The sequence below is a fragment of the Sturnira hondurensis genome, unplaced genomic scaffold (genome assembly GCF_014824575.4).
Source record: "Sturnira hondurensis isolate 20B ecotype Veracruz unplaced genomic scaffold, ASM1482457v3 Scaffold0010428, whole genome shotgun sequence".
In the NCBI taxonomy this organism is placed as follows: domain Eukaryota; kingdom Metazoa; phylum Chordata; class Mammalia; order Chiroptera; family Phyllostomidae; genus Sturnira; species Sturnira hondurensis.
In genome coordinates, this window is record NW_028083059.1 from 1,656,938 (window position 1) to 1,682,002 (window position 25,065).

The 25,065-nt window shown below is 37.3% G+C and overlaps 1 protein-coding gene across 2 annotated transcripts in view; it reads right to left on the reverse strand.

The window, feature by feature from the left end:
* Positions 1-25,065, reverse strand: part of USP12 (ubiquitin specific peptidase 12) — a 94,628-nt gene that overhangs the window by 13,949 nt on the left and 55,614 nt on the right. The window contains exons 3-6 of one of the 2 annotated variants that reach the window (XM_037058873.1): positions 17,220-17,433; positions 9,765-9,994; positions 5,504-5,580; positions 5,306-5,389 (exon numbers count right to left, since the gene is read on the reverse strand). In XM_037058873.1, the coding sequence (XP_036914768.1) occupies positions 5,306-5,389; positions 5,504-5,580; positions 9,765-9,994; positions 17,220-17,433 (605 nt within the window). The remainder of the gene's footprint in view (positions 1-5,305; positions 5,390-5,503; positions 5,581-9,764; positions 9,995-17,219; positions 17,434-25,065) is intronic. The other variant, XM_037058874.1, reaches the window with a different exon arrangement.

Consider the following 25,065-nt stretch of genomic DNA (forward strand, 5'->3'; position numbering starts at 1 on the left):
GGTAGACAGAGACAGACATGTGGACATGACACCTCGACACTGAGTCACCTGGGTATTGAAGGAGTCTTCTTTGATGCCTCACAATGACAACTGTGGTCCTAAAAGTGGGCTAAGAGGAGTATGGAATAAAGGGAAAGCACAGCAAATAAAGAGGAAGCTTGTGTAGGCAGGGAGCCAGTCAGACTGGCTCAGCTCCCAGTCCACGGTCACTCATCATCAAAGTGAGAGAGAGGTAACAGAGATACTGCTCTTAAAAAACCGCAGCAGCATCCCCTCCCCACGGCCCAGCACCTGAAACAAAGCCATCAAATCCTTTTTCATCCCAGTTCCCCAGGGACATCCTCCTACTTTCCCGTGTGCTCTGTTGTCCTGCTAGGTGAAAGTCTATGACTGTTGCATCCCATTTACCAAGGTAATATTTTTCCTGGACTGTGCTATACACAGTTCAGTAAGTATGCTGTATAAAAGGAGTCTGTGTGCAATAAACTCTGTAAAAAGCTAGATAACAATACACTTCTTCTGTGGGTCTCTCAGAGTCTACAATATGAAGCATAAACAACTACCAGGAAATGTTATTATGTAGCAAATTCACTGGACCACAAGCTATTTACTGTATTTTTTGGACTATAAGATGCACTTTTTCTTCCCCAAACTTGGGAGGAAAAGGGGATGAGTCTTATAGTCAGAATGTAGCTCACCTGGCTGGTAAATGTAGTTTACATTTACACTGATTGGTGAAATATTTTGTTATTTATGTTATTAAATATTTTACCACATTTTTTGCTTCAAATTTTTTTTTCCTATTTTCCTCCTCTAAAACCTAGGTGCATCTTATGGTCCTAAAAATACGGTATCTTATGGCACATTAATAAGATTTCCAGAAATCATTCTCCAGTGTTTCCAAATTGAAACTTTTTTAAGACAATGTCCTTATATTAATTCGAACATGTATCATGAATGAAACTTCATGTGCAGTTTTTATTGAGGTAAAAAACCACGTAACATAAACTTTACCATCCTAATCCTTTTTAGGACTCAGTACAGTAGTCTCAGAAGCATGGGCATCGCTGTGCAATAGAGGGAGACCTGCTCCGCCTCCCTGACTGTGCCCACTGTGCAACCCCATTCCCCTCCCTCGGCCCTAGCAACCACTGTTCTACTTTTGGGAACCCGACTCCTCTAGATTCTTCATAAAACTGGAATCATACAGAATTTGTCTTTTTGTGACTGGCCTATTTCACTTATGCACTCAAGCTTCATCCATGTTGTAGCATGTGAGACGATTTCCTTCTTTTTAGGGCTGAATAATCTCCCACTATAAACTCATTTTCTGGGGAGGGAGAAAGAGAGGAATACATAGATACATCGATGTGAGAGAGATACATGGAGTGGTTGCCTCTCACATGCCCCTAACCAGGGACCTGACCCACAACCCAGGCATGTGCCCTGACTGGGAATTGAACCGTGATCCTGTGGTTCACAGGCCCGCGCTTAATCCACTGAGCTACACCAGCTAGGACTTGTCAAAGGCTTTTCCTGCATCCACTAAAATGATGGTGCAGTTTTTGTCCATCCAGATTGAAACCTTTTTAAGTCAAATTGATTTTTGTTTCTTTAGTAAGAACTATGATCTGTACATACAACATAATCTTATTTTGAGACTAGAAACTTATTTTGAGACTTTTAGAGATGATAGGGATCTTAGAAATCAACTAATCCAAGTGAGATCCAAAAAGACTTGTCCAATATCACACTGCAAGTTCAATCAGAAGGGCTGATACGCTATCCTAGTGGAAAATACATAATTTCTATATTGGTGTCTTTCCATGGACTTACACATAATTTGTCCTGTAGAAATACTCTAAAATCTGTCTGAACATATGTGGGTTAAAGTGTATGGATACAGAAAAAAAATATGTTCATCAAAGCCCCAAAATGCTTTAAAAAACGGGAACAATCTAAATGGTTAGATTTAGAGGATTGGTAGATCAGACTGCTATGTTCATACAAAAAACATATATGGCACCTCTTAAGACTGATGTAAAATTTATTTTCCATTTCGTAAGTGAAAAAAGTTGTAATTTAGTAATTTAAAACTGGCTGTAAATTTAATAAGTAAAAAAAGTTATAAAACTATATATAAAGTTTGATACCATTTCAAGAATTATGTTAAATACATACATATGCACTTAAAACATCTAGGATTCATATAAAAAGGTCAAGTGTTTTCAGAAATAACTCTTTAAGTAATTTATACTTAGCTATATTTTCTAATACCTGTACAAAAAAATCTATATTCCTCATGTGATTTAATAAAAGGTTAATATAAATAATATATAAAATCTCATGTATATCTTCAAAACAAGCATCTTGACTGCAGACAATCTTTAATCACTCGTGTCCGGGTACTTATGCTGTATAAAGACTGGCTCATGCTCCAGGTGGGCCTTTCCCCATCTAGGCAACAAAATTTGAGTTACATTCCTTCAGTTCTTGACTCTGTCTTCTTTAACCAATAGTCTCAGGCACTTTTACAACATTTTCAGAATTAATCTAATATATCTGAAGAGAACACTGAGGAATCTGTTTTGATTACCTAAGTCCATTACCAAAACACTTCCCTTCCCAATAAAGTCTGTGTTCCAAACAAAAACAAAAATATAATCATTTAAAAATGTAAGTTCTGCCCTGGCTGGTGTAGCTCAGTGGATTTAGCGTGGCCTGTGAACCAAAGGGTCACCAGTTCGATTCCCAGTCAGGCCACATGTCTGGGTTGTGGGTCAGGTCCCCAGTAAGGGGTGTATGAGAGGCAACCACAAAATGGTATTTCTCTAGCCCTGGCTGGTGTAGCTCAGTGGATTGAGCGCGGGCCTGCGAACCACATGATCGCAGTTCGATTCCCAGTCAGGGCACATGCCTGGGTTGCAGGCCAGTTCCTGGTTCCTGGGAGGGGACGCACGAGATGCAACCATATATTGATATTTCTCTCTCTCTCTCTCCTTCCCTTCCCCTCTAAGATTAATAAAATCTTAAAAAATATATATTTCTCTCCCTCTCCTCTTCCCTTCCCCTCTCTCTAAAAGTAAATAACTAGAATCTAAAAAAAATAAATAAGTTCTTTCCTTTCCCTTCATGAACACTTCAGTTCAAACATTAGTGGGGCCATGGAAGACAGATATCTGTGTGGGTAGGAGAGAGCGAGAGTCCAAACAGAGTAAGCAACGTATCTACATGAATATGAGAGGACTGTGCATCTATGTATGTGAGGGGGATAAGACTGGTTACCTACAGGGGCAATGACTTAATAGCAAATAAGCAAATATATTCGGATAATGGGGCTGATTTTTCCTGTCAGAGAAAAGAATCATAAATATTAAAAAGGAAAAAACTAGAATGAACCCTCTCCTGTTGGCTGAATTGAAAATAATCACTGTGAAATCATAGTTTTTCAAAAGGATATATCAAGAGATAAAGAACAGGTTTTTACATGTATGACTAGACACACACACATATGTATACAAATCCACACATGTTCACTACCTCTGTCCTCTAAGGGGCCCAGGAGCTGGGACATCCCAATGGCCAAGAGCCTGTACCCAAGGAGCACCTGTACCAAGGTCCTACATCCTAAACATCATTCTCTCCATAAAAGGAAACAGGGCTCCTTGGAAAGTACAAGATGTGTCTGAAAAATCTTGTGCTGAAAAGGAAGTGCTCAAGAATGATGGGTCATGTCAAAAAGACACAGGAGCCAACTTGAGGAGCTCCTACTAGCCAAATCAGGGATAATTTCAGCATGAAAATAAGTTTAAAAATGGTAATGGATCATAACCCACTGAGTAAAATAGGAATCTTTGAATCCATACCAAGATTTCAAAAAACAAAACAATCTAAAAGTTTGAAGCACAGATTATAGTGGAGAATTCTGGGAGACATCACCGTAATCAAGTATTCAAAGAAAACAGCATCAGTACTGGAGTGTTAAGAAAACAGTTAACAGAGCAGCCCTCACACAGTCCTCGAATAGAAAGGCCTGCTTACAAGGATGATCCACCATTAACTGTCGAGAACTTGGGTTCAGAGAATGGTCCCACCAGGGTGGGACTCAATGTGCCAAAACTGCTCAAACTATATGTTTCATGCAGAACATGGAGGAGTTAAATGCACCTTGTGTTACTCCACTGGGACAAAACTCTTGGGAGCCGGCCTAGTTTTCCTTGCTGACTACGCTTTGTAACCTCTCCCTGTATTAAAGTTTAGCTGTGAACGTGACTGCACATGCCGAGTCCTTTGAGTCCTTCTAGTGACTACCAAATCCAGAAATGTCATAGGAGAACCCCAACACGACACAAAGCAGAATCGTTTGCCACTCAACAGGATGCAGTGAGAACATAGCCTCACTTCCGTAAACTTCCCACCTCCACACTGATAACCCAAACCTAACTTGAGAAAACATAAGATGAACCTGAAGTGGGACAGTCTACAAGATCACTAATCTGTAATTTTGAAAAGTGTCAAAGTTATTAAAGTCAAGAAAAGACTAAGGAACAGTTCCAAATGTAAACGACTAAACAGACATAAATACTAAATGCAATGTGTGACTTTGGACTGGATCCTCTTTCCAATAAAGGACATTACTGGGAAATAGTGACACTAGAGTCAGGTCTACTAAACAGTAATATGTCAGTGTTACTCTCCTGACTTGGATGGACACGGTACATAGGAAAACTTCCTATGCGTAGGAAATTGGTACTAAGTGTCTGAAATCATGGGACATCACATCGTGACCTTATTTTCAAATGGTGTAGCATAAAAAAGCATTCTTGGCATTGGTTCTGCAACTTTTCTCTGAGTCTGAGACTGTTTGTTTCCGAGCACAAAGTAAAATAACAAGGGTGATGATGATGACTCCCATTCTTGGTACCGAATTCCCATCTCTATAACGATATACTACGAGAAGGTATAAAATCCAGTGTAAGAACTACAGAGACTAGGATGGGGCTAAGAAAAGTCCCTTGTCCCTCACCAAGAAAAAAGTTTACATAATCAAGAGTTCTCAAGTCAAATACTTGTTGAACTGTACTGGTTCATGATTATTAAACAATTGTTAAGTACAAAAAAAATCACTAAGGTTACAGAGTTGAATATCCTTTATCTAGTAATTACTTAGTGAATCTTGACTGTTGATGATAAAATAAAATGTTTATTCAGTGTAAATTTTCATAGATCACCTTCAGCTAGAAAAGCCCATCTACAATATCCACTGTCAAAAAAATCACTAAAAATTCCAAAATCACTAAATTACCGTTTGTGTGCTTCCTGTTTGCTGCGACATTCTTCACAGTAGTATTTGTATTCACTGCACAGAGTTTCTGTGTTGCTAAAACCCCTGTGTAAAATTCAAAATAAATTTATTTCATTTATGGCAGAAGAATCATGTATTCATTTAGAAATACTCTAAACTGAAGTTATTCATTAAATGTCACAATGAATAAATACTTACCTTAAACAGTGAGTAATTGATGTATTTTGTTCCACGTCAACAGAAAGGTCTAAAAAATCTTCATCTTTGCTGCTTATCTGTGAAAATAGGGAATTACCTTTGATTCTTTTCAAGTATCAGTAAACTACTGTTCCAAACTGATAGAATTAAGTGACTTCTAATATTAATAGTAAGTGTATGAAGAGTTCTTTTTCCCCAAGTTCAAAAGAAAATGACTTGATTTAGATTATTCAAAAGAACACTGACTAAATAACTTTATCTTTATGGGTAAAACACCATGGTACAACTGTGACTGATTCTCTCACTGGCAAAAGCTAGCATAATGTGAAATTCAATTACTTTCCAAAGTCTTGGCGTTATTGTCAAGCATGAAACAAACTATCCCATATGCACCAATTCTTAAAAACAAACCAAGAGCGAATGACAATGCTTGGCAAAGGATGTGACACCTGCATTGTTTTATCATTTAAAAAAATGACTTAGCCCCAAATGCCAAACACCAATCTTTATTTATGACCTTTTATTTCCTTTTAAAAAAATGAACGCAAAATTCTGTTGGACTTACAGGCAAATCCCCTTATAAAAATGGTTACTACTTATTCCTTTGGTTTGTACCAGACCACAGCTTCTGACATCCATTTTCCTTGCTACTTCATCCTTCAGGGACTCTGCCCATGATGACCCACCATGCAATAGGAGAACATTCTCAGTTCCCTGTGCCTCTCACCCACAGTGACTATACACCCAATTGAGTTAATGCCTTCCTCCTTCAATACTGCATCGCCGTTATAAGCTTAGTATCAGTAGTTTGTGACATATTATGTGGCTACATAAATAAATATTAGATACCTGTGCAAATAGTAATAGACAGGAGTATGCATATATACTGCAAGATAACTTACCTGAGTCTCAAAAAATTCAGTAAGAAAGGAGGGGAAAAGACAAGTACAGGAGGAAGGAAACATGATGTGTTTAAGGAAAAGTAATTAGCCTGGTATTGAAGGGAAGTGGGTAAGGTGACAAGAGACAGTGTGGTTGAGGCAGGCTACAGCCAGATCACTCAGGGCTTTGCATCAGATTGGCTTCATATCAGATAAGACAGGGCTAAAAGGAAATAAAGACGAAAAAGTCTGGTGTTTCTCAGTGAGGTTTATGGTTCTCAGACACTGCCTCAGGGGTCTTCATCTTAAATTTTCATTTTTATGGTAACATAAAAAATTTGACATTAAGGATCAGCTGGATGTATCTGCATCACTATGTTTGCATTCACAGCTGTGTTGGTGCCAGGAGATCACCAAATGGGGCAGCATTTAACTTTTAAGTGTCTGTAAACACATCTGGTTATTGTTGGGCTGCTATGTCCCAATGTGGGGTCACACCCAGTATCTGGGAGATACAGGTCTAACCCTCAGCAAGTCTGGCCAGGGAATCATCAGCACAGTGGTAATGAAAATGGACCACGACTCTCCCAATACAGAGTGAGAGGCAGCCCAAAATGAAATTCTGGAGGAAATCTGCTTTTAAAAGATAAATAGAAGAAAAGCCAGGCAATGAGATCAAGAAGGAACCATCACAGAAAAGAGAACAGCAGAAGGGGGTGTTGTTATAGAAACCAGCTTCCCACCAACTAGGAGAGTAACAAACACGTTACTGAAGTCTGCCATACAAGCTCTGTCTTCTCCTGGAAGCTCATCCTGAGCCTTCACAAAGGCTTCTCCCTCCTATCTGGGTTAGGTCTTCTCTTCTCTGGCTCCAAAGCATCTTGAGCTTCCCTAAACCATAACACACTGTCTTGGAATTGCCTGACTAGCGGCTGATTGGACATCACTACTCTATGAGCAAATTGAGACCAGAAATTTTGTCTTACTCATCTTCCCCAAGCTCTACCCATCTTCCACCTGACATCATTGGTACTTCAGTATTTGTGCAAAACTAAATGAAGAAGAAATGGTATCATTAGTTTGGCACTAATTAGCATCTCCTGAATATGTAAAATGACAGCTTAGATTACTAGAAAGTACTCTCAATTCAAACCCTTAACTCTTGGGAGACTACCTGCAAATATATACTATAAGCCACAGGAGTAGAAAAATGGGTGCACTACCTACCCATTATAAATCAAATTTATAAATATTTGAGCACTAACAACATAACTTTTTCCCCATCCCTCAATAACCCCAGCCTACAAAATAAACTTCCAAGTCATTAGCATAGCGCCCCAAAGACCTCCTCACAAGGTCCCAAATCCACCTTGCCAGCTTTACCTACTGCTGCATTTCTCAACATGCTAAGCAAATTCAATTAATTTCTATTTCATTGAAGAAGGTTGAATTATACATAACTTCTAAAACAGACCAAATACCATTATACCTTCAAGGAAGAGCACTACCCTGATACGCCAAGGTTGCAGGTTTGATCCCTGGTCAGGGCACTCACAAGCAGCAACCAATGAATGTGTAGGTAAGTGAAACAATGAACTGATGTTTCTCTCTCTCTTTTCCCTTCCCCTCTCTCTTTCTCTCTTAAAAAAAAAAAAACAAGCAATGACTAAATTCTCTGATTTACACCTACTATTCCAACTGAAATACTGCTCTAATAATTCAGCAATATGCTTCCTAAAGTTTAGAATTCAAAATTTTTCTATGTCAAAATTTTTCTTTATAAGATACATAAAAAAAAAAACTTTGTGTTAAAGTAGCTTAAATTGAGAGGGGAAAGGTAGGGGAGGCAGAAGAGGGTGAAGGTGGATGAACTGTGATAGAGGGAGACCTGACTTACGGTGGTGAACACACAATACAACACACAGACGATGTGTTACACAATTGTACACCTGAAGCCTATATAATTTTATTAACCAATGTCACCCCAATAAATTTAATTAAAAAATAACTGCAGTTGATTAGATTAAATAAAGATTAAGTATTGAGCCCAATCCCCAACACCAAACACTGACCAGTCAAAGGTGCTACCTCAAGTAACTGACGGCTGCGGCAATGGACAAAGTCCAGGCCTAAGACAACCTCACTCTAAACCCAGTAACATCTTCGCAGGTTGTTAATGTATTTCAGCTCTCAGTCATACTCTTTCACTTGACCTGAAAGAGGCTCACCAATAAAAATCTAGTTAAAAAAGGTAATTTTATTTATTCACTACTGTGTCCTTCATTAATTAAAATTGTAGTTTTGACAATCATCATTCTGCAAATGCCAAGTTATAGTTTAAAATATCAATCTATAAACACCCTATAATAAATCATTCATTGGTATAAGTTATGATTTTTCAAACAAATTGTGTTGAAATAATTAGACATTCATATGTAAAAGAAAAAAACCCTTAGACACTGACCTTACTTCTTTCACAAAAATTAACTCAAAATGAATTATAAAATGCAAACTATAAAACTCCTAAAAGATTAACATAGAAGAAAAATGGTGATGACCTTGGGTTTGGTGAGAATTTTTTAGATACAACACCAAAAGCATTTTGAGAACACCAACATCATTCCCATGAAGCAAAAAATTGCACTTCACTAAAATTACAATCTTAAAATTGAAACATTAAAAACTTCTGACCTGCCAAAAATACTGTTTAGAGAATGAGAAGATAGACAGAAGACTGGTAGAAAATATTTGCAAAAGGCATCTAATAAGAGAGAGATATCCAAAATAGGTAAAGGAGTGTTAAAGCAAGCCAATTTTAAAAATGGGAAAAAGACCCGTATAGACACCTCACTGAAGAAGATATACAGATGGCAAATAAACATATGAAAAGATGTTCAACATCACCCACTGGGGGTCTTGGAATGTATTTCTACGGATAAGGGGGGGCAATGTACTATACCCAGCAAGTGGGTATCTTCCCCCCTTTGAATACACACAGTACGCTTTAGTTTTTATTCCAACCACAAATAATAAACATAATTGCAGAAGATGAAAAACAAAATAATATACCTCCTGGGCCTGTAAGTTTCTTACAAGCTTAACTAAAACATAATTTCCAGAGAAGGTACTATGGCCTCCTAAACAGAAACAAAATCAAACAGCTCAAACTGCAATCAGTATTTTTCTGTCATGGCAGGTGTTCACAGAAGCAGCATTATGAAAATATGTAGAGATTTTTTTTCCACTGACAAGTCCATCTCAACATTTACCCCACATCTAAGAAGGACAACTTCCAAGTTCATCTCTCATACTTATCCTCAAAGAACTTTCACAATAATGATTACATTATTTTCTATAAAAAAATGTTACAATATACTTACAGTTTCACAAGTAAGACATCTGGTTTCATTAGTTAATGTTCCCTGAAAAATCTCATGAACCCAAGTCGGGTCTGGTGTGCTGTTGTTGTTCTCACTGTCCACGCTGCCGTTGGGCAGACGGCCATTCTGTTTTTCCTGCTTTCTCTCTTCTTGTAAAATATCGGCAATTGTATTTAGTAGGTAATTTAAGAACTCATGGGCATCCTGCTGCATGTAGTTGTCAAAAAGCTCTAAAAATAAAAATATATTAGAGAATTACTTCAGAATTAATAACTTTAATAAAAAGCCAAATTAAAAAAAGAATATCTAGTATTCCATCACAACTAAGTAAAAATGTTTGGTAGTGTTAGTAACTTACAAGGAATAAAAATATCTTTCACATCTAAAAATTATGAATTTTGGGAAATAAAGTTAAGATGAATGAGGATATTTTTTTTAAAGATTAATACTGATCCATGAGGAAAGGGCAAAACCTATACTCACACATTTGCATAATGTACTAGGGTGACTAGAGGCAATGGCTTTTTATTAGCTCATCTAGTCTATTATCCCACAAAGATTATGACAGGTTCTTTACATCCTCTGCATATAAAGAGCTTATACAAAAGAAAATGCAAAGGGGGGCAAAGGACTTGAAATCAACAAGTTATAGAAACAAAATTCAAAAGGTTAAGAAACATGAGAAAATGTTCAACCCTCACGATAATCAAAATCTGGATTTTCCTATCTGTAAAATGGAATACCATCTTCCTTTGAAAAGTTACTATAAAAATAAAATGGGAAAAAGTGAAAATATTTATCAGGAGGTGTATGAATACAAGGCATGAGTTTTAATCTTGGTGCCACAAAGACCAAGTATCACATTTAAACAGCATCACATTTAAGATGCAAGACTGTTTAGACCCACATTATGGGCCCATCTCTAATCGTCACATGTCGCAGGCAATTTACTTAACCCCTGTTGGACTGCAAATCAAGTACAAGAATGTTAAGAACAAAATTGGAGCCACACTTAATTTCTGTTATATATTTGTCCTGAGGGATTTGATTAGCTTCAAAAGAACTCCCTGTGTTATTTTTAAATTAAATGTACTGGAGTGACATTGGTTAAATAGAGTCACACAGGTTTCAAGTGTACATTCCTATAATACATGGTCTAGACAATGTGCCTACCACCCAAAATCAAGTCATCAGTAAGGTGGTTCCTCAAAAATTAAAAATAGAGTTATTGTATGACCCAGCAACCCCTCTTCCAGGCATCTACCTGAGAAACTCAAAAACACTTCTTCACAAAGTCACATGCACCCATATGTTCACTGCAGCATCATTTGCAGTGGCCCAGACACGGGGACAACCAAAGTGACCTCCGACAGAGGACCGGATAAGGAAGATGCGGTGCACACATACGGTGGAACAGTGTTCGGCCGTGAGAAACGAGGAAACACTGCCATTTGCCACAGGAGGGATGGGCCTTGAGGACACTATGCTAAGTGAAATAAGCCAATCGGAAAAAAAAAGCTAAGAACCATGTGACTTCACTCCTATGTTATTTTTAAGAAAAATAAACGCCCTGAGTCCTAAAAGTTACTGCTTTAGCCTATGCAGAGTTAACAGCTAAGTGATCTTTAACTTGGTATGTCATGTGTCCACTGGTTTTTGCCCCCTGCACAAGTCACTGCACTACCCCTGACACAGAGACAGCCTGCCCCTCTGTAAAACCTTCTGGCCACCCACCCCATTTCTCCGAGACCAAGCCCAGTCGTGCTTGGATCCCTCAGGTGGGTCCACCACTGGATCAGACTTCTACACCAAAGTTCAAATAACAGAAGTCAATCACCTTTAACCCCCCTGCCTCTCAACGCAGTAATTCTCCGTAACTGAAATACCACCCCACCCCTCAACCCCAGTCTCCTGTCTCCTACTACTCTCATTCGCTCTGTACCTTACTTCTTTCCTCGGCCTAGGGGCCTCCTCTTTCCTAACCCTTTGTTATTCCTTGTAGGAACCGCTTTCTGTTAGAAACACCTTATCTCTTCAACTTTTTGCACTTTCTAGCTCCCTGCTGGCACTTCTAAACCACCACACTCTCACCTGCAGATAAAAACTCGCCCTCAATCAAAAAAGTTCTTAAAATTTAGACATACTACCCTTCACCCTCCTATCCCTGCAGTCCCCTGCCAATCTCTCTTCACTCACCCAGTGATGGCCTGACTCACAGTTTCTCTCCATCCAACCCGACTCCTGCACCAGCCTTGCCACTTCTAGCGTCTAGGCAGCTTCCTTATGTGCATGTGGACCCATTAAAAATCAAAAGCCTTCCTCTCTCTGACTCCCCACCCCAGGTCAGATCTAGAAGTACCCACCTCCGGAAGTCCATTAAGATAAAAACTGGAAGGAAACTGTGCTAGAGTTGATTAGGGGGCTTAAGGAAAAGTGGAAACAAATTGAGGAGTCATGGAGAAATCTAAAAAAGGATTATGAAGGAGGACTAGTAGGAAGATTTTATAAACAATACCTTGTTTAAGAAAGAACTGAGTAATTCACTACATGGATAGCTCAACATCACAATCTAAAGTAGTTGCATTTTTCACCATTAAAAAAGTATTTTAGCATATATGCACGTTTTTCAAAATACTTATTTTTGTAAAGTAAAACTGTGCAAATGCTTTTATTTTTTAAAAGACTGAAACATCTTTTTTTGGATAGTTTCTTAACAGTGAAGAATGACTTCATATTTACAGAAATACCTTAACTGGCTAGAAAACACCAGAAGTGAGATGCAAAGTAAACCAGAAAATACTCTTAAGTGTTTTGTTGAAATATTTAAAATAATATATAGTGTACTTTCTATAAATATACTAAATATGCCAGAATCTTGCACTGCCTCAGAACAGCCACTATAGTTTTAAAAACCTCAACCAACACTGCATAACCATCAAAACAACATTAACTAAATGACCTCAGGAGAATCCCTGTAAACTAAATCTTCATTTTCTTCTGGTGAGCTTTCTCCTCTGCTAAGTAATAGGATGGGAAAGGTGGAGTTCAAACTTGCTTTGGAAAATTAAACAAATACATTAATTGATTCCTGCAACAAATACTTAGTGAGCACCTACTATGTGCCAGGACTGGATTATGTGCTGGGAATACAATGGTGAACAAAAACAAATGCGTCATAGGACTAACAATCTTGTGGGAGAGACATGTAACTTCATATTCTATAAACGTATAAACTATTATAGTCCTGATATAGCTGCAACATTAATGTAAAAATCGAAAACAAAATCACTGGTTAAAAATAAGTTATGTTTTCTTTATAACTCAGAAATAGCAATAGCTTTCATTCCACAAAATATCTTTCATGCTCTTTTGAAAAAAGACTGAATGAAATAAACATAGGAAATAATTTCTTCAAATATATTTAATAAGTGTTATTTGTGAACAACTAAAATTTCCTCATTTGAGGAAGACCAACACCTGGACAAATATATATTTACACATATATTTATTTATGTTTGTATCTCCCCATAGTACCTGAAACACTGTTATGTATATACAGGTTTCTTAAGACCAGGACCCTTCCTATTTCATTCAGAGCTGTATCCTCAGCACTTAGGCCAATGCCTGCCACACAGTAGTTGTACCTGACATTTTTAAAAATAAACAAATAAATTAATGAGGAGCAACAGGGGTTCTTACAGTTAAAACCACATGAGAAAAGTAAACATGGCCCAAATCAACAATCTGAACTATGTACAGAGCCAAGACTCAGTAAGTCGGAGCACAGCTGTAGACGCCCTCTGACCTGATCCTCAGGGCCACGGTCAACGGTCCCACGCCTACAGCAGAGTCAACTCTAGCTCACATAACTAGATCACCAACCTGTTTTAACGCTGCCAAAATAATAGAAAGCCTAGCAGTAGTCACTGATTTTAAACAGATAGCTTCATTTCTTACCTGGATCACTCAACAGTCGCCTGTCTGGTCTCCCTGCTTCTTCTCATCCTGCCTACCCCCCACCCCATTCCCACAGAGCAGACACCCAGCAGCCAGAGAGCTCTCAACACTCCATAGCTTTCTCTAACTTTATCTTCATCTTACTCCACTCTAATTCTCTTGAAGTGTCTTATGTACTTTGGGCAACTGCAATCTCTGTCCTATCTTAGAAAGATTTTGCCTCGGATCTCCAAATGGCTTGTTTCTCACTTCAAATCTGTGGTCCAAAACCAATAATCAACCCCCTCATTCTCCAACCCCTTTCCCCTGGTTTGTTTTTCGTCACAGTCCAGATGCACTGTACTACATAAATGTTTATTGTTTGTCCTCCCCACTAGAATGTCAGCTCCCTGAAGGCAGAGGCTTTGTCTTATTTCTGTATCCCTAGTGCAGAGTGCCTGGCACACAGTAGGAACCAATATATAACAACGAACAATCCCAACATTCCGCTAGTATTGCCTCATCAAAGAAGACGTCTGGAGATCACACTGTACTTCGGAGCACTGTGCACAGTCCTATTATGTCAAGACTGGGTGATACAAACTAAAATTTAAAAACAAAAATTCATTACTGAAATTAAAATAGATTCTTTCCAGAGAATATAAAAATGATTTTTTATTTAAGGCAATAATAGTTCAAAAGTATGGAGCTAATATCTATTGAGAATATAAAGCATGAAGTTTTTACAGTAATATGGAAGGAAATTGATTTAAGAGCAGTGAAGTTAGCAGGAATATTAAAATGGGCAACATATTTTTTCCAGAGATGTAAAACAAACCAGCGAACAAAATCTCAGAAGGAAATTTACACAATGGATAACTATGAAATCCTCTTTGATTTGTATGTTCTTCTCTATATAATTATCAAGAAAAAATTCGAAAGCAGAAACATATTTCAAAACATACTTACAAATGCCAGCAGCATCAAAATAATAAAAATGCTTTTCTATTAAATATTGTTTTTGAAGTATAGAAACATGAAACAAAACTTATGATACGGGTCTGGAATATTCCTTCTATATCATTCTCATTCGACAAAGTATTTAAGAAGTCTACTGTGCATCAATTTACTTTGCCTAAACACAAAATTCAGAAAATATCAAACAATTAAAAAATAATAAACACTTTAAGAAGCAAACAAATAAAGCCCTGGGTCTTTAACCACACAAAACTTTTAAAACACAGTAATCTGAACTCTGTGTTCAACATGACCGTCAATCTAAAATTATAAATAAATAAATAATTGTGCTCTTACAGATGTCAGAGACTGCATGTATGTGTCCCTCCACTAAATTCCTACGCTGAAACCCTAATCCCCAGTGTGATTCTATTTGGAAATAGAGCCTTTGGGAGGTCATTTAGGTCCTGAGAGCTGAGACTAGTGCCCTTATAAAGGAGACACGTGAGAAAGCTGCCCACCCCACCCCGCCCACCCTGCAGTGTGACACTATAGCAAGACGGTTGCCAACCATCGGCAAACCAGGAAGAGGGTGCTCATCAGACACTGAATCTCCAAGCGCCCCAATCCTGGACTCCCCAGCCTCCAGAAAGGTGAGATAAATGTATTGTTTAAGCCACCTAGTCAAGAGTATTTTTGTTTCAGCAGCCCAAACTAAGACAGTTCACCTGCAATATATTAAACACTGAGGTCGAGAATAATGTAGCATTAAATAAAAAAGAAAATAATGTGTATTCTGTGTGAGTTTCATGTTTCTGATGTCGTGTTTCTGAAATACCAACAAAAATCAGCATGGCATGCTCAAATTGTTCATGCACATGAATTTTCAACCAGAAAATTTTTTTTAATTTTTTAAGTATATTTCATTGATTATGCTATTGCAGTCGTCCCATTCTTGTTTCTCCCCTTTATCCCCCCTTAGCCCTGCACCACCGCTCCCACCAGCATTCATGTCCATGAGTTGTACACATAACTTCTCTGGATTCTCCATTTCCTGTACTAGTCTTAACCTCCCTCCTATTTTGCACCTGCCATTTACGCTACTTATTCCCTGTACCTTTTCCCCCATTCTCCCCCTCACCACTGATAACCCTCCGTGTGATCTCCATTTCTGTGATTCTGTTCCTGTTCCAGTTGTTTGCTCAGTTTGTTTTTCGTTTCATTTTTTTTCTTTTAGGTTTTCAGTTGTTCGTAGTTGTGAGTTTGTTATCCAAAATGAAATTCTTAAAGTGTTACAGCAATACAGGGAAAACACTGGAAAGACTTGAATCACTAGTCCACAGTCTAACAGTTAGATTTGGCTTTCTTAAAATTAGGAATATGCTACAGATCTATAATCTAAGAAAGTAAACACTGTTTAGCTTTCACCAGAGAAACACACAAAAAAGATGAATTTTTGTGAGCAATTAATCAACTACTCTATTTTTAGGGGAGCACATGGAGAAATGAACAAAATCTTTAACATATGTATCAGATGCAAGAATAACAGCCAATAGCCATATTATTCCAGCATCATCTTGTGTTTCAGAAAGTAAGATATGACCCAGGTACATCTCAATTTAAGTGATAATGAACAATGTCAACTGAATTAAGGGCAGGATTGCCCAATGGTGTATTTAATAACCAATCTTAAAGACTTCTCAAATCATTTCTGTGGGGTGTCTTTCTCTCTGATAACAAAGTTAAACTAAAAACATCACCCAATTTATACCTACAAGATTGAAGTACCCACCTTAAACGAAACCCGAATTCTACACGCTATTCACATCTCACCAGAGTTTTTGAGGGGGTGCACCATATTAAATGCAACACTGGGCTTACACGTCAGGGAGAAGTTGTGGGACCACTTAACCTTAACTTCTCTGAGCCCTAATTATCTCATATAAAGTATAAAACAAGCCCATGTCTAACTTATGGGCTTGCTGTAAAAATTAAACTAAAAATATTCTGAGAAAAAGGAAGTGGGGTTTAATCAGCAACTATTCTTAAAAGGGGGAATGACTAAAGCTACCTATCTTAAGTCAGAAAGTGGATTTGTTCTGGTTCTTTCTTTCCCTGGGGCGTGACTCCTGGTAAGGCTTTCAGCTTGTTTTTTCCTGGTTAAAATGGGCAAAAACGTGCTCTGTATATTGGACTACTACAATGATCAAAGAAGTTAAATACACAAACACATTACAAAACAACAAATGAACAATAATGTGGGGAAAAACTTCAATCTAGAAAAAAAAAGAAATTATTGTATGATTTCTCATTTCCTGGCATACAGACTCTGATCTTGGTATAACACACTTCAAACGTTGATCATAGCTCATTAATTACTGTTTGACTATCTCCTCAGTAAACTAATCTTCCTTAATGACGGGAACATCACCTTAGAGTCTTCAATGTCTGAACACGTCCCCTGGCACAAAGACGCCCAGGCAACGCCTGCTGAACTGCAGTATGCTATAGTTAACCTTCCTGTTAGGTAAGCAATACAGTCAGAAGTAAAGGGATTATTACCATTTTCTTTCCGTAATCTTGTTATGAACTTCTTGGGAGGTATTACTCCAACCTTTTTCTTCTGGGTGGCTATGCTATGGAACAGATCTGCTAAGCACGTCAGAAGGTTCTCCTTCTTCCTAGGTTGACTCTTGTATGCTAGAACTTTTTCCCGAAATGGACGACAAAAATAAAGTGCTTGAAGAACCGAATTGCAGTAGCAGGTATTCCCAAACTAGAATAGAAAAAAAATGTTTTGGTTAAGGACAACACATTTCCAAGAGAAAGAATTTCCATGTGTATAGCTAAGAGAAGAGAAAAACAGGGAATTTATGATCCTCATAAATTAAACGGTATCTGACAGCAGAAATAATGATTCTGACTGCAAATTAGCCATTTTAACATGAAACGGATGCTCCAGGCATCCGTTTCAAGTTAAAATTGAAGAAAAAGATATACAATAAATCCAGTTTTTCTGAGAGCTGATTTAAAGAACTATATAATTTGAATAGTAAGATTAAGGTTTCAGATTCCAGGTAATTTTATTTTTTAAATTCCCATTGTTATTAATAGTATTGGTTGTATACTAAGCATTTTATATGTACACTTAAAATATAACTCGCAAATTCTTTAGAAGAACACAAAGTGAGATTTTTTAAAAATTAGGTTCTTAAGGGCCATCCAAAAATAAACAAACAAACAAAAAAGATCCTCTGACACATTAAATGATAAATAATCAATAGAACAGCCAGCCTAACAACCACAGATATGCTTGGCCACTCATTCTTGCTCTATCAGAAAGAAATGAACTTTAGTCCCACAGTTATAACCTGAACTAGCTAGCAATCAAGCTCTTATTGGTCATGGGATCTGGAGTATGTCACTATACCTTACTGAGCTTCAAATTCCTCCTCTTTAAGGAAAATAATCCTACCTTACAGAAAAAATGATGCATAGTTTGATAAGCATTTATTGCCTTCCTTTTCTCTTCCCACCAATAGACACTGACTCCCAATAACAGCTGATAAAACACCCAAAAGTCACTGAATGAGGGTTTGGGGAGTACTCTGATCCTATAAAAGGGAATGACAACAACTCTCAGAGTACAGGCATGGGGTGACATCTCACATATACTAACTTTAAAAGGCTAGATAGTGAAGTGTTGAACAACTGACAATGTCAAGTGTAGGTCCATAAACACGTACATGTTTGCTTATATTTAAAAACTAAGAGAAGATAAATTACTGTAAAAGCTAGTGAAAATATTTATAGAGATGGAAAAGAATATAGAAAATGAAAGTGAAGTGTACTTTGTATCCATTTTTTAAAAACTCAATAAAAAAAGAGAAATTCCTGTAAACAAACTGAAATAAATAAAACATAACATTTATCAGGTTGGTGGTAGAACTACAAACACAAAAGAATTACTTCAAGCAACTTCAAAACAGAACTTTTACTATACATACCAGCGAATCACAGTCTAGGAATAAAAAAAAAAACAAAAAAATCGTAAACAGCACCCAGTAGTTACACTGTTAGAATTAATGCATCAGTATTGTTATTTTAAAACTAGTATAGATTTATTGTAGGACAAAGTAACCAAGGAATTATGTTAATATCCTTAGGAACCAAAATTTTTAATGTAAAAAAAATATATAGTAAATGCCCTATAAACTTAAACTGAAATTAGAAATATGAGTATAAACTCTTGCCTTTTTGTAAATCTTTGAGAGTGTGGGTGTGTGTTAAAGGCCTGTCTTCGGAAAAGGTCTAGCAGCAATAAGCTTCCCTGCACCCAGACTGTGGCCTCTAAAAACCTTTTTCTCCTGAAAAGGAACCAGGACACCTTGCAGAGGGTTATCCAAGGTCTGGGACAGGAAACGAACAATGTACAAGATCAGCCTAGGGAATCTTTTAGTGGGAATACGAAAGCCAACTTGCATCAAGAAAATTTACCACAATGAATAAAAAGCACATCAACTACATAAAAATCTATGAATTAATAATAACATGAAAAAAAACAACCTTCACTAGTCTCCAGTGAAGGTTGTACCATAACATACAAAAGGAAAGCCAGTTTTATCTTTCCTTTCTTATAAGAACTTTATTTCAGGAGGGACCACACAATTGATAAAGGAAGTTCTTGTTATAAAATAATTCTAGCTCATAAATTCAGAAGAAATGATTGTAAATAATGAATTAGGCAGAAATTATCAATGGATACTAAAAACATTAGGTTAAAGATTGAAAGGGAACTTTAAAATGCAAGGCTGCTCCAGACCAGAACCCCCAATGCATTCCCGCATCATTAATAATGAACCACCAAACTTCTGTCTTGTGATGTGAAACACCAAGAAATATACAGCACCTATTGTGGAGTACTATTGACTTACGAAATAAAACCACTAAACTTTTGTCAAGTGTCTAGATCTAATTACCAATTTATAAGACATTCAGGAACAGAGGAACAAGTTAAACAATACCACAATAACAGGAATAAGGACATGAGACCCTGTGAAGATACATGACTTCTCCATTCATATTGCTAATCAGAGCCAAGAACTGGTTTCATAAAGGCAGATGCTTTAAAGGCTTTCTTTTAATGCTAAAAGAAGTGGATGATGGTGCATTAATATTACTGATGATAAATATAAATATAGTTACTTCAATAAAGTTTATCCAGAGGCTAAGAACACCTGTAGTGGAATCTATAATTCACAGCCTAATGACTCCAGTGACCAACAAACTATGGCTGTCAATTGAAGAAAACATGTACTCTCCACAGTTTGACATTTTAATAAAAGAATAAGCAAAGGAGACTCTAACAACTTCCACAGAAAAGGTAGATAAAAACAAAGGACAGCATCTCACAGTATATTGAAAAATTTCACAATGAAACTTGATCTATGTATTTTTGTGGCTATAAGACACTGCCCCCCCACCCCATCAATCTGGGAGGAAAAACGGTTGTTAATGCTGCTGTTGAGTTCTGTTAATATTACATTGGTGAAATACTATGTCATTTATGTTATTAAATATTTTACCACATTTTTTGCTTCAAAAAATTTTTCCCCTCTAAAACTGAGGCATGTCTTATGGTCCCAAAATACAGTGCTTATAAAAAGATATACAAGAAGCAAATGGAGTGGGCTGAAAAACTGGACTAGGGGGTCTGTATGTGTACACTGTGCTGGAGGTCAGCCCTTACTCATCTTCTGAATATCAAGAAGATGTTAACATTATAATCAATTCTTTAAGGCTATCTAGTATGGTCTTCTTTTACTTACCTTCATCAATCCCACCAAAGAATCATTAAGGGCTGAAATATTTCTCTATAATATGCCAACTTTTTATCTTATTCATAACTCTGAAACTTCCTCAATTTCCTTGATTTTTAATAGCAACTTTCATTTAGTTTCTAAAACCTAAAATTGTATCTCTCAAGTAAATACTCAGGCAAAAGGGTGTCTGGGATGATTACTTCTACACTCTTAGTTTCTGAATGCTCAATTTCTGCAAAACACATTCTTCAGGGTTGAAATCTACCCTGTGTTTTTATAGCTGGTTCTGACAATCAAAACTGTGACTAGACTTAAAATCAGGGGAGACAAATGTTAAAGGCCGTCACCTTCCTCCAGCTCGATCATTGATTTTTTTGAAGTGCATATTGAACACGATGACCTATTCTTGCTTTCTCTAAAGACTTTTTCTCTACATCTTAAAATAGGTCCCCCACAAATATTTCTTATACCCCCATCAATAAGATCATTCAAACACATATCCCTAATATATGCATATTTATAAATATGTACATTATGTATGTACATTGTGAACACTAAAAATATAACAAATGTGAATAAGATGAACACTTTATATTTGTGTTACAGTATTTTTTTATTTTCACTAAAATTGAAGTGAGTATGCTAGTTACGGTAAGCTGTGGGTTATAGATTTTAATACAGTGAGTTGACAGTCTGGGTTATTTGGGTACGTGGTTTGAATGGCCATCAAAGTTGAAAAAGGTACATTCACAAAGATACATACATAGATCCAAGTGAAGAAGAGTCTCCTTGAAGGCATTTACTTCTTAAATTATAGTACTAAACTTGAAATCCTTATGCATCAAATCTGTTGGGACTCAGTCAGTAACCACCCGCCTCACGAGCAGCACAGCACGGCAGCCAGGCACATCTGATTCACGAAGCCAGACTGTTCCGGTGCGAGTCTGGCTCTGCAACCACGGGAAATGATTAAACCACCTGCTCTTCAGCTCTCCGCCTGTACAATGGGGTTTATGACAGCACATAACTCTTAGAACCTTCCAGAGAATTACCATATTTGTTGGACCAAAGACACACCTAGGTTTTAGAGGAGGAAAATAGGAAAAAAATTTTGAAGCAAAAAATGTAATAAAATTCTTAATAACATAAATAACATAATATTTCACCAATGTAAATGTAAACAGAACTCAACAGAAGCATTAACCACCATTATTCCTCCCGGGGCAGAGGGTGCATCTCATAGTCCAAAAAATACAGTAAATCAATAATCTGCACGAAGCACTTAGAACAGTTCCTACCACTTCATCATTAGTTACTTTTGAAACAACCTTTTAATAAAGCCATTTGCCCATTTTGAAGAATTAGATTAATTGAAATTAGATCATATAATCTCTAAACTATATTTAAATTATAACACATTTCAACACCATAAATGAGTAAGAGAGGGTCAGATTGTCCTCTCTTTGGCACTACTGACCTTGAAATAACACAGGACCATTTCACACAGGGACACAGCATAGATGCCAGTATCATCCATTTATTAAGAATTAATAAAACTTAATCTACCTTTCATTTTTAGATTAAAATAAACATTAGGCCCTGACCAGGTAGCTCAGTTGGTTAGAGCATCATCCTGATACCCCAAGGTTGCAGGTCTGAAACCCTGCCGTGGGACATACAAGAATCAACCAATGAAGCCATAAATAAATAAGTGGAACAACAAATCGATGTTTCTTTCTCTCCTGCAAATCAATTTTTTTTAATTTAAAAAAACATTAGAAATTCTAATATTTTCTTCCCATATCCCTAAGATCATCTTAGATAGTACATTTAGAGACTACTGCTTTTAACACTATGTCAACATACTGCTTTTAAAAATATTTTTAAATGTTTAAATACTCCACTGTCCCCCACATTGGAGGCTGGTGATGGTGCCTGTCCTGTGAACAAACATCCCCTTCTGAATGTCCCCCTCTAAGAAAAGGTGTCTTCTCTGATTCCACAGGTGTGGTCTGTTTAGGTGGCCGTCTGTAACACTATGCCTCAAATTGCCCAGCCCAAAACCCAAAAGTGTCCTTCCACATATTAGTGGACATCTATTGGCTAACTCCTGCACCCTTACTCCACTGCCTCATGCTTCCTTCTAGGAACTGACTTGGCTAGGCAAATTCTGTAGCACTGTCAATCACAGATCCTTTTATTGGTTGGGCACTTGATCCAATATAGCCAGAGAACCTGGACCAGAGTTCTTCGTCACCTGTGATCGGGACGTTCTTTGAGATCACTGATAATGTAAACCTCAAGTGGCCTATTGCCATCAAACTAATGCAAAAGAAAACAGACTAAGAGACATTGCTTAATCAACTTCGTAACACACAAATGGAAAGCTTTATTTTTATTTCTCTCTCTCCTCCATAATGGCCCCTGTTGCCTGGATCCAGAATTCCAAGTAATGACCACTAGCTAAATTCAGGCTAAGTTAGCCTTTTACAAGAGAGATGGTCTAAGAACACAACCACAATTTCATAACAAAGATTTGGGAGGCAAGCATGTTCAATGGTAGCCTCACAAACAGATCTGTTGAGTTCAATCTACTTATGTGTTAGGGCTTATTGTATTAGAAAGTTAACAAAGAACCATACAATAGAACGATGCAAACAGGCTCTTAAAAATGTACTGAACACACAAAAAGTACAAAATACTACTAGTGCGAATCACACTCTACTATCAATTGTACTAAAGGGAGCACTACTCAGCTACTTAGGGGAAAAGGTAGTTTGGTTTATCAGAGTAAAACAACGTGTTTTCCAAGAATTTGTTTAGCTGACTATTGTATAAACAACTGGCAGGCAAGGAGGATGTTTTACAGCAAGAGAAAGCTTTCTAGGGTTCCTCTCTCTTCTCAGGATTGTTTCTGATCCCTACACTTCACCAGCATTTCTCCTTACAATAACATCGGAAACCTTAAAACATCCGCACAAGACAAAGCAATAAGCCGACTCTGTGTGTCATGCAGATTACAGTGACAGACATCAGGATTATCACTCACTAAGAGTAAGCTGCCATAAAAGCTATCACTTACAAAAGTATTCCTCCAAAATAAAAATATTTGCAACTAAAAGTAGTGGAAAATAGGTTGCCATGAACATTGTTACAATAACCACGCTGTTAAATTTTCTACTAGATTAATTAAAATGTGGCTATTTTTCTTCTCTCCATTAAAAAAAAGACTACTTTTCTAACTGCCCAAACATATGCACTATTTCCCCAAGGCAAGTGCTACTGAGTGCTTATGCCACTCACTGTGCGCAAAAAAGGCTCCAATCGGGCATATCTAATAGGCATTCTTTTCAGCATATGCTTTTGGTAAAAGCAATTAAAATAAACTGGAAATACAAACTTAGCTGAGAAAAGACTGATGAAAAGAAAATATATGTGTGCTTCATTTTAATTTTTAAGTATATTTTATTGATCATACTATTACAGTTGTTCCATTCTTTTTCCTCCTCTTTATACCGCTCTGCTGGGATGCCCCTCCCTCCAGCATCCCCCACTTAGTTCATGCCCATGGGTCATACATATAAGTTCTTTGGCTTTTCCATTTCCTATACTATTCTTAACCTCCCCCTAACTATTTTGTACCTACTAATTATGCTTCATTTTAACAAAATCCAATCGTTAGAAAAGAGTAACTGCAAAGTTTCTTAAAGCAGCAACATTCCAGCGCAGTCCCCAACTCTGACTACCTGGCAGACAAGTATGGGGACAGGGAGTGAAAGAAGCTTACATGCTCATCTCTTCCATGCTAAGCCACCCTCCCCTGTCCCCTAAAGCCCCCACCGTAATTTGTCAGAAATTCCCCTAGTGTGATAACTCTACAAATAAAAAGAGGAAGGGGAACAAGAAACAGAAGTGATAATTTAAAAGCTGAAAAACCGGACTTACAGAAAAAGATTAAAGGTACAGAACACAACCGTCACGCAGCCTAAAGTATAAGTCCCAGAAAAGTTAATCACTATAATAGTTCTGTTGCATCTGCTCTGACTACCAACTTATTCGAGTATAATTCAAGGCATTCCTCAATCTTTCACAGCTAGAGCTCTGGTTACTTTAAGAGATCCCAACTCTTCATCATCATAAATAGGAACAGAGATCAGAAACTAACTTCTACTCATCAAGTGAATAAACGCAAAGCACCCTCTGGTGGTCTCTTACCACCTTCACTCCTTCCCACTTCTCTTGATTTCTCTGAGTTTGAGGGAAAAGCACAAAAACTGCCTTTTGAATTCAGACTGACCCACAAGGAGTAATAAAAGTGATACTTTCTTAGAAACCCTTTTTTACACATGATCAACACTGGAATTTCGATAGTTATCACACTAAAAAACAACATCAGAAAAAACAGAACTTTAGTACTCATTTTATATAATTTCATCTAAGTTGCTGTTTCACTTGTTCTGAAGCTACATGCAAAATAGTTGGACACAAAGTGGAAGGGTTGAAATACAGGATTGGGCAAAAGCAGGTTTTCAGACGAGATCGGGTGCATTCAGGGTGGTATGGCCGTAGACCAAGCGCAGGTTTTC